The following is an 11,365-nucleotide window of genomic DNA, read 5'->3' as shown; positions in this document are numbered from 1 at the left end:
GAAACATGTCAAGACGACAAGGCTGTACGAGTTTATTTGATGTCATCTAACCCGATGGCATGTGTGTTTGAGCCAGTGATGAGGAGGAGGGTTGAGAGACCCGTTTTTGCGGAAGTTGAGGGAGCTGCAGCGGCTCCGGACGGAGATGAAAGTGAGGAGAGGGTCGGCAACCCTTTGCAGTGCAAGTGCGGTCACTGCTCAGCAATGCGGACAACCGTGGAGTCTGTTTGCTGCCATGAAGCAGACTTGGATAATGTGCTCAGGGAATTGTCCTGCATCACCTTATCACGCACATTTCAGATGTTCTGTAGTGACAGGGACGTGTTGGAGTAGCTGTGCTATCCCTGTATGAAGTCTGTGCCGAGAGATTAGAGCAACCTATAAGCAATAGGTGGGTACACGCTAACCTCACAGTTAATGCTAGTTGTAATTTCAGGTAGTACTGACGCAGTGTTCAGTTATAAAACGGGGGTTGTGTTTGACTGATTGTGCAGCCTCTGCATCAGAAAGGTCTCCTGACAGAGTAGCAGGAGAAAGAAGTGGGTGGGACAAAGGAGGGAGGTGGAGTTGTTGATGCTCAAATTTTTGCCACGTGCTGTGTGAAATGCACGAAAGGTAAGAATTGTGTTCAAGCTCACCGGTTGCAGACACTCCCTGGTTTTGACTTTGTGATGTGGAGGTACATTCTTGCGTGGATGACATGCTGACCTCATCGTCTGACCCATCATCTCCTAGCATACTGACATCTAGAGAGGGAAATAACTTAAGAATACAATACACAAAATATCTAAAACAGATTATTTATAATCAATTTAGGAACATCGTATACACATACCTTCAATGTCCTCTGCTAAAGGTCCCTCCATGTCAATGGTCTCTAAAATGATAATTGATAAAAAGTTGAGTTTGGAAAGCTGAAACTATGGGCAATCTGCAAGAGAATACAACAGTAGTATTATCTCTCATCCCGTCACCATTACTGCCCTATGTTTTACATGGTAAATAGTTGTTTTCTGAATGCGGAAGACTAAATGTCATATATAGTGCCTTCAAGAATATAAAGTTAATTACCATTCACATCGACTTGTATTTCATCAAGGCTCTTTCCTTTGTAATCTCCTAGGCGTCCTTGTTCCATTGCCAGGAGCACTTTACTTACTTTGGCTAATTGGAGGGTGCTTTCTGGGAGCCTGTAGTGTTTCCTGTGAACAGCGATATTATGACCAAGGAAGTCTGCCAACTGGTCGAGCTCGGTGGTTTTGAGGTTTAGAATAGTAGACAGGGTAGCAATATGTTTCCTCAGTTGAATTGATGTTAACGCTTGAGGATTTTTTATGTCAGCACATTCACTGACAAATTGCCTCATGCAGTCACAAGCCCTGAGGTAATGGTCAGATTGTGGCAATGCAAACAGATATTCATTGTCCTTCAGCACCCTACATTCTTCTCTGCTCTCAGTAAGAGCATCAAGTGATTCTCTCATTAATGGGGTTAGAAGAACAGGAACCTTCCTTCCTCTTTTTCCAACAATTGCTATTCGAACAAAATGCCTGCAGAGCTTCTGCTCAAGCGCTGTGAGGGCCAAATTTACATCTCCCTGTTCCTCTGATGTGTCCTTCGATAAGTATGCAGACAGGCGCATTCGGGACACTTCACCTGCTCTCCGCCGATTAAAAAGCATAACTTGAGTCAGCATTACTTTTGCAAGTTCCTTCCAATTTGTGGATGAACGATGTTCTTTTAAATCTTTGAGATGTTGCTGGTGTTTTTCTTCTAGATAGCAATGTAGCTTTTGGATATCTTGTGTAAGAGGTAAAAGTTGCGGTGCATTCCATTTGGCCCGGTTAAGCTGGGTTAATGCCTGGCCTGCAATATCAAACCTCCAACTCTCTAAATACAACTGTGCGAACTCCTCAGCATTTTTAATGGTTTCTTTATCTTTCTTTTTCAGTCCTTCGGACTTGATAAACATAGCCAACGAATGCAGGCTGTGTCCTACCTTGCGTGCAAGAGAGGGACATTGGTATATGCCAGTTTCATCACTGAATCCAGATAGGTTCTTTGCAGCTCTGACAACCTGGGAGTACTGTTCAGGTTTGATGAGTTCTAGAATGGTCTTCACATATGTGATTTTTTTAGCTTCCAATAAAAGCCTACCAAGTTCTCTCAGTTTTTGGCGTATATACTGGTGTTGACTGACTATCTTCTCATTCTTTTTGAACAACCTGAACCCATAATTGAGGATGCAGTTGTCTCCTTTAATTGCAACTGCAATCTTGTCCTGAATCATTACACTCAAGAACTTCCAATACGCGTCTGTATATTCCGATGGAGAACGTTCAGCGAAAGCACACAATGCCTGAACTCTCTTTTTACCTGGTTTAGAACTTTTGGGTTTGAAGCTGCAGACCTTGAAATGCCGCCACATCGCTCTTCTTGAGAACAACCCATAGCAGTGAATGCAATGTGCAAATTTATGTCCCTCTGATTTTTTTCCCGGTTGTTTACATGGGATTAGTTTTCCCTTTTGTGTTTCCAAAACATGACTGTTGTGCTCGAAGTTTCCCTTATTTCGTATGTAGTCCAATTGTAGTTTTCTTTCCTTTGAGTTTTTTGGAAAACTGAATGCTTTCGCGACATCCAATTCATCTTGGTGTTTGCGCCACAAGTGTCTTGACATTTTCTGGACAAACTTCCTGCAATAAAAGCAGAAATGTTTCTTGTTATAGCTTCTGGATCCATCATCTTTCTTTAAAGTTGGACTGACAATGATATACTGCTCTTCTTCCAGGGGCACTGAAACATTGTTTTCAGAATATGTTGCGATTTCCTTTTCATTCCCATCAACTCTGCTATTTGGAAATCTTTGTGTGGGATCATGACATCTTTCCAAAAGTCTTCTCTGGCTAAAGTCAAATTGGCTATGACTAGAGGATCTACTTCCACTCTCCCTGGGCTTTGACTTGCTCTGTCTGGAGGACTCGCTTCCACTCTCCCTAGAGGATCTACTTCCACTCTCCCTGGGCTTAGACTTGCTCTGTCTGGAGGACTCGCTTCCACTCTCCCTAGAGGATCTACTTCCACTCTCTCTGGAGGATCTACTTCCACTCTCTCTGGAGGATCTACTTCCACTCTCCCTGGGCTTAGACTTGCTCTGTCTGGAGGACTCGCTTCCACTCTCCCTAGAGGATCTACTTCCACTCTCTCTGGAGGATCTACTTCCACTCTCTCTGGAGGATCTACTTCCACTCTCCCTGGGCTTAGACTTGCTCTGTCTGGAGGACTCGCTTCCACTCTCCCTAGAGGATCTACTTCCACTCTCCCTGGGCTTAGACTTGCTCTGTCTGGAGGACTCGCTTCCACTCTCCCTAGAGGATCTACTTCCACTCTCCCTGGGCTTTGACTTGCTCTGTCTGGAGGACTCGCTTCCACTCTCCCTAGAGGATCTACTTCCACTCTCTCTGGAGGATCTACTTCCACTCTATCTGGAGGATCTACTTCCACTCTCCCTGGGCTTAGACTTGCTCTGTCTGGAGGACTTGCTTCCACTCTCCCTAGAGGATCTACTTCCACTCTCTCTGGAGGATCTACTTCCACTCTCTCTGGAGGATCTACTTCCACTCTCTCTGGAGGATCTACTTCCACTCTCCCTGGGCTTAGACTTGCTCTGACTGGATGATGCACCTTTGTTCTTTTTTTCCTTTTCCAGGGTTAATTCCATACTGCTATCACTTTCTGTGCTTTCATCCTTGGGATTTGGAATATACTCCTCTTCGCTACCTAAGTTTGAGTCATCCGATTCCATGAGATTCATCTGAATCTTTAAAAACAAACACACATCTGTTAATAACTATTTTTGCAACATTAAATATTAAATATAAAAAACCTGAGTATACTGATTGAACAGGCTCAGGATACTAAATGAAGAAAAATCTGTATGGACCATTTTCAGTACAAGTAAATTTACAAATTAGAAGAATCCCCATCAGACTCACTAGCAAGAGCAACAGACATTTTCACAATCATGAAAACACAAAAGAACCCCCCCCCCCCCCAAAAAAAGACTTACGGGACGGCAAGACCTTCTTCTCAGCTTCTGTGAATCCCTTTCAGGCTTAAAAAAAGGAGTCTCCTCTGCGCTGTCACTACTTGAATCATAGAGACTGTGGGTAAAATCTTGTACTCTATCCATCTGCAAAAAGGGAGACATGGAGATATTTTGCTGTATGATTGCTGTATTTTTAATTGATAGGGAGACCATTCAGAGGTTGTCAGGTGAGCTAGACACCTATGATAATTATTGACCAATATTACCCCTCCATCCACCTGCTGAGGCCCATGTCCAAACTGCCTTCCAGGTGGAGTAAATGTTGACAAAATTATTAAAAAAAAAAGAGTAATGCTTCAGTTTTCATGCATTTGATTGTTAAATTTAATGACTTCACAGCAAATGATTAATCATAATGATATAGTGTCATTCCTGTAGACATGGAACTACTCAAGAGAGAGAGATTAGTCAATAATTTTCCAAAGTGTCTTCCTCACCTCACAATTGTCTCCCTATCAATTAAAAATCAGCAATCAGTCAGAAAAGAAGTTGAGCTTCTCTACTAAATGTTTACTGATTGATTGTTGGTGATCTCTATTTAATTGATAATTAATGCACCAGGCGAGGAGGAGGACTCGACCGGATTTTGGCAACAGAGACCGTTATCACATAAACAAGTTAATTATATTGTTAAAATGTGTTTTGGGGCTTACCAGAATGCTTTTTGTGCGTCTCAGTGGTGGAACAAGTTCATCATCCGATTGATTGTTGGAATGGTTGCTTGGAGAAGCCTCATCACAAGTTTCTTTCACAACAGTTTCATCTGAATCGTACAAAAGATCTGAAACATCTGGGCCAATATCATTCTGCCCTATAATAACATCCAGGTGTGGGGTGGGAGGTTCGTTTTCCATACCATCCTCATCAGTTTCATCACTATCTGAATAATCAACCAGTGAAAATCCTTGGACAGTAAATGCCTAAAAATAAACAAAAATTCATTAAGTATGGAATTAGAAAGGTTGGCCAAAGAAACATGGCATGGTCTGACTAAAAATCTAAATCCAGAAATGTGAACATCAGCCCTTTTAGACAGCGTACAATTATAAATGTTAAAATCAGAGTACAGCTATACTATAGTATTACAATACTATCATATAGTTGCCTGAGGAAGACCATTTGGATCGAAACATTTGTTTTTTAGTCAATAAAAGGTAACTGTGAGCTTTAACCCAGTATGCAGATGTTCTTATTTTTTCTCCCCAGATGTTATCATAATGCATTAAAAGGTGCCCCACAAGAATGGGACTGGAAAGATGCCAGTGTGTTACATTACCTGGCCTTTACAACCCAATATGGTCACCTGACTACTTTAAAGCCCCATGAGCATTGGTCCATGGTCCAATTGACCATTACAGGAGTTTTCAGTGCATCAAATCAAAATATTTAAAATCAAAATTCAAATCAAAAAGATGCTTTAAAACATCTAACAGCTCAGACACAGTACACAATTACGAATGTTAAAATCACAGTTGAGGTCATGTCAGGTGTTGCCATAGTGCATTAAAAACAATTACAGTGAGAACTGGACGGAAGGGCCCCACATGGGTCAGACTAGAGACATATGAGTGTGTAAAGGAGAGACTAGAGAAACTAAATGTATTTGGAAGATGGAAGGACCCCATAAGAACATGACTGGAAACATGCCGGTGTGTGTGACATTACCTGGCCTTTAACACCCAATATAAAGCCACATAAGCAAAATATTGCTTTAAAACATCTAACAGCTCAGACACAGTATACAATTACGAATGTTAAAATCATAGTTGAGGTCATGTCAGGTGTTGCCATAGTGCATTAAAAACAATTACAGTGAGAACTGGACGGAAGGGCCCCACATGGGTCAGACTAGAGACATATGAGTGTGTAAAGGAGAGACTAGAGAAACTAAATGTATTTGGAAGATGGAAGGACCCCATAAGAACATGACTGGAAACATGCCGGTGTGTGTGACATTACCTGGCCTTTAACACCCAATATAAAGCCACATAAGCAAAATATTGCTTTAAACATCTAACAGCTCAGACACAGTATACAATTACGAATGTTAAAATCATAGTTGAGGTCATGTCAGGTGTTGCCATAGTGCATTAAAAACAATTACAGTAAGAACTGGACGGAAGGGCCCCACATGGGTCAGACTAGAGACATATGAGTGTGTAAAGGAGAGACTAGAGAAACTAAATGTATTTGGAAGATGGAAGGACCCCATAAGAACATGACTGGAAACATGCCGGTGTGTGTGACATTACCTGGCCTTTAACACCCAATATAAAGCCACATAAGCAAAATATTGCTTTAAACATCTAACAGCTCAGACACAGTATACAATTACGAATGTTAAAATCATAGTTGAGGTCATGTCAGGTGTTGCCATAGTGCATTAAAAACAATTACAGTGAGAACTGGATGGAAGGGCCCCACATGGGTCAGACTAGAGACATATGAGTGTTTAAAGGAGAGACTAGAGAAACTAAATGTATTTGGAAGATGGAAGGACCCCATAAGAACATGACTGGAAACATGCCGGTGTGTGTGTGACATTATCTGGCCTTTAACACCCAATATAAGGCCACATAAGCATTGGTCCACTTTAGTAAAAGAACACCACCACATACATGTCAGCATAGATGAATGTGTTTGAATGTACTTTTACCTGTGAGCAGGTCTGATCTGGGTTTGGTCCATCACTAAGCGTCTGAGGAACAGGGCTGGTCTCATTCTCTCCTGCTGCGGCTGGAGTCTGAAGGCCTTTCACCTGAAATAGACAGCCTGTGAATGTCTCTTCATACAGTTCTGAGTCTCTTCTTGTCTAATAAGGTCATCTAATGGTGACACAGCACTGAACTTCAACTGAGAGCATGGACTAAAAAGCAGCTCACGTCTATTTCAGGAGTTTGCAGTGGATCAAATCAAAATATTGCTTTAAAACATCTAACAGCTCAGACACAGTATACAATTACAAATGTTAAAATCATAGTTGAGGTCATGTCAGGTGTTGCCATAGTGCATTAAAAACAATTACAGTGAGAACTGGACGGAAGGGCCCCACATGGGTCAGACTAGAGACATATGAGTGTGTAAAGGAGAGACTAGAGAAACTAAATGTATTTGGAAGATGGAAGGACCCCATAAGAACATGACTGGAAACATGCCGGTGTGTGTGTGACATTATCTGGCCTTTAACACCCAATATAAGGCCACATAAGCATTGGTCCACTTTAGTAAAAGAACACCACCACATACATGTCAGCATAGATGAATGTGTTTGAATGTACTTTTACCTGTGAGCAGGTCTGATCTGGGTTTGGTCCATCACTAAGCGTCTGAGGAACAGGGCTGGTCTCATTCTCTCCTGCTGCGGCTGGAGCTTGGGTTTTTTTCAACTGGATTGCAGATAAAGAAGAACTCATTTTAACACACATCACAGATCAAAGATTAAATGCATTTCCATAGACAGTCAAGAGTAATATTGGAAACATGGTTAATATTGGAGAAATACAAAATTTGCTTTTGCAACAAAACATTTAAAAAAAGAAATCTCTATACTTAATCTAACCAACTCACCTTACTGCGCCAAGGCCATTTTGAATCACCATAGTTGTAATCAATTTCATCTCCTATTTCTATTTTCTTCAGAGAAAAAAGGCACAAATGTGGTTTGTTGTCAACTATGATTTTTTTCATAACGCAATTTGGATTTTTGTGGTTGTCATTGGCCAATCGCCCCAGAGATGAGTCTTCTTCAGATGCATCCAGGCTGAAAAGTATCAGAAAAATGGTAATAGTTTTACATCTTTTAAAAAGTTTTATTCAAAGAGTTATTTTCAAAAGAATTTAAGAGTATTTGTGCTTAATTCATTCATCAAGTATTAAACCCTTGATTCAGGGTTAACTCGTAATTTCTCTAAATCAATACAAAACATCCATCTTTCAATGTTTACCATAAGTGATGATTCTGCCACTGAAAGTCGAAGAGAAATGTGCTTTCAATCTCTGAGTATTTTCTTGACTTGCATTCCTCCTGTGTGAGGAGTTTACCCCTGTACTCCAACACGAAGTCCCCGGGTTCAATGGGGTGTGTGGCAAACACTCCTCTTCCTACAATAATATATAATAATTAAACAAACATTACATTGTAGCCGCAGCTCCGCCCACAACGCAGAGGCGAATTGCTAATGAGCTACTGCCGCTCTGCAGAAGCAAAGTCCTGGAAAAGAGCACATGTTTTTTGATTTGGGCTAAAAACTGCATAATCATAATTTAAAGACCACTGAGAATGCTTTAAAATAGCTCAAAAGATGATCGGAGGGGGACTTTAAGTTGCAGTGAACGAAAGGTGCATTGAAACTCGCAATAACTTTATTAATTACAAATTTGTAATAATTGGGGTTTGACACCCAGAGACTGTGAGGAAAAAAACTGTATGCTGAAGCAGAAACAGAGAAGAAGAAAGTGCTACTTCATGGTTCCTGCATCATTTTAAAAATCAAACCAAATGCTTTTTAAAAACCTTATGAGCTCAGTAAATGAAAAATAAGACCCAACAGGCCAAGGGAAACAACAAGAAAAGAACTGAAATTCATACATGTGAATGATGACATCTACTTTTAATGTTTTATAATGCAGACGTTTATCCCTGTTAATGTTTTATCCCTATTATATATAACCTGAAAACACACAAAAACTGTACCCTGCCATTACATCAACAATAATACTTTTTTGATTTTGAAATGCACAAGTTGTGTCAAGGAATCTTCTGCAACTTACCTTTGTAACGGTCAATGAATCTCGGCATAAACCCATCCTTGTCAGTGCAAGACAGAATGTATGTCTTTGCATCGTCTATAGGCTTTTTTCTCCTCCTCCTTGTGGACATAATGGCTCTGTGAAAATAATTGTAATTCGTACTTAGTCAAGGCAAATCTCACAAAAAGCTTTTTGAAAAATAGCAAGTCACAAAAAAAATCTATTATGTAAAGTAAAATAAATACATAAACAGACATTCATACAAACACATAGATGCTGCAACAGCTGTGTACTGAGCTTTGCTATTGCAGGATGCACATTGTTTAACATCAAACACGGGCTAATGAAATATGCAAATTCTGAATGTGCACACTGAAAGCTGACCGAGCCTGTTGAAGCCGAGAAGTTAACTTGTTAGATGATAACCATGTTGTGCTGCACAGACACTCAGTAATCAATTTAAACTAGGGCTGTCAAACTTAACTTCTGGTACAGCAGCATGGCGGCGTTGCCACATGACCATTGACTGATATATGCAGCATCACATCCTTCCTCATACATACGCTCATGGATGGTTATGGGGGGGTCCAGGGTATGCCGGTACCACCCAGACAAAAAGCTTGGTGAAAACTTCCCTTAGAAGTATTGAGTCTAAACAAGCAAAGGTTTCAAATCTTGCTACATTTGTTGATCAGTCACAGTGATGCTCTGAAATGTAAGAATGTGTTTTTATTTGTTAAAAATGTGTTTGTTTTTAATATATATATATATATATATATATATATATATATATATATATATATATATATATATATATATATATATATATATATATATATATAGTACCAGTCAAAAGTTTGGAAACGTTACTATTTTTAATGTTTTTGAAAGAAGTCTCTTATGCTCATCAAGCCTGCAGTTAAAAAAAAAACAGTAATATTATGAAATATTATTACAATTTAAAATAATGGTTCTCTTTTTAATATACTTTAAAATGTAATTTATTTTTGTGATGCAAAGCTGAATTTTCATCAGCAAGTACTCCAGTCTTTGGTGTCTTATGATCCTTCAGAAATCATTCTAATATGCTGATTTATGATCAATGTTGGAAACAGTTGTGCTGCTTAATATTTTTTTTATAACCTGAGATACTTTTTTTCAGGATTATTTGATGAATAAAAAGTTAAAAAGAACTGTATTTATTTAGAATAGAAATCTTTTGTAACAATATACACTACTGTTCAAAAGTTTGGGAACAATAACTATTTTTTTTAAATAAATTAGTACTTTAATTCAACAAGGATGCGTTAAATTGATAAAAGGTGATGGTAACGATTTATATTGTTAGAAATGTTTTTATTTTGAATAAATGCTGTTTTTATGAATAAATGCTGTTAACGTTTTACTCATCAATGAATCCTGAAAGAAGTATTCCAAAAAAATATATTAAACAGCACAACTGTTTCCATCATTGATAATAACTGAGTATCAAATCATCATATTAGAATGATTTCTGAAGGATCATAAGACACCAAAGACTGGAGTACTTGCTGATGAAAATTCAGCTTTGCATCACAAAAATAAATTACATTTTAAAATATATTAAAAAAGAGAACCATTATTTTAAATTGTAATAATAACATTTCATAATATTACTTTTAATATTAATTAGTAATATTTCATAATATTACCTCTTTTTTTTTTACTGCAGGCTTGATGGCATAAGAGACTTCTTTCAAAAACATTAAAATTAGTAGGCTAATGTTTCCAAACTTTTGACTGGTACTGTATATATAAAATGAAGTTGAGATAAGATGCTAAAATGGCAAGCATCACTTCACATTGTCACGGACATGGACAACTGAGAGCAGGAAAGATTTTTTAATAAATACTTTGCATTTTACGAATTTTATTGAAAAAAATATGTGACCAAAACATCCACAACTGAATTGCTACAGCTATATTGCTGTAATTGCAAAGTAAATTTGGAAAAACTTGAAGGTGGTCTTTTCTATTATTTTCTCTCACCTGTCCTGCTCTAACAAACCAGCTGCGGGTAGGATGAGTGACTCCAAAACGGCACCGTAGCTTCAGGCCTGCGTTAGCTTCTGGCTAACCTCCATCAGCGAGTCCTGCCCTGTCTTGCTCACAATTCACAACCGATTCCACCTTTAACGACACGACTTTCACTGCACCCCGTGTCTGCCCCGCTGTCATGTCCGTGGTGACGTTATTAGGTTATGCCAACTGCTAAAAGTAATATTATGTCCCTAACGTTAGCTACATGGCAGCTAAACGAGGTAGCAAACATCACGATATAACGCCAAAATATGAACTCACCATAAAAACCTCACAATTCACAACCAACTCCACTTTTAACGACACGACTTCACTGCACCCCGTCTCTGCCCCGCTGTCATGTCCGTGGTGACATGTTATTAGGTTAAGCCAACTGCTAATAGTAATATTATGTCGCTAACTTTAGCTACATTGCAGCCAAAAGAGGTA

The 11,365-nt window shown here is 39.1% G+C and overlaps 1 protein-coding gene across 1 annotated transcript; it reads right to left on the bottom strand.

Moving 5' to 3' along the window:
- Positions 1-3,481: 3,481 nt before the first annotated feature.
- LOC308696665 (uncharacterized protein) lies at positions 3,482-7,521 on the bottom strand (the record flags this gene model as incomplete). Its single annotated transcript, XM_081375555.1, has 5 exons — positions 3,482-3,820; positions 4,070-4,192; positions 4,762-5,028; positions 6,765-6,866; positions 7,393-7,521. 5 exons carry the CDS (start codon positions 7,519-7,521, stop codon positions 3,482-3,484), a joined length of 960 nt encoding a protein of 319 aa, XP_081231681.1.
- Positions 7,522-11,365: the final 3,844 nt, after the last annotated feature.

Source organism: Scardinius erythrophthalmus (assembly GCF_964197995.2).
Source record: "Scardinius erythrophthalmus genome assembly, chromosome: 1".
Classification (NCBI taxonomy): domain Eukaryota; kingdom Metazoa; phylum Chordata; class Actinopteri; order Cypriniformes; family Leuciscidae; genus Scardinius; species Scardinius erythrophthalmus.
Note: the sequence above shows the minus strand (reverse complement) of the source record. Positions and strands in the feature narration are given on the sequence as shown.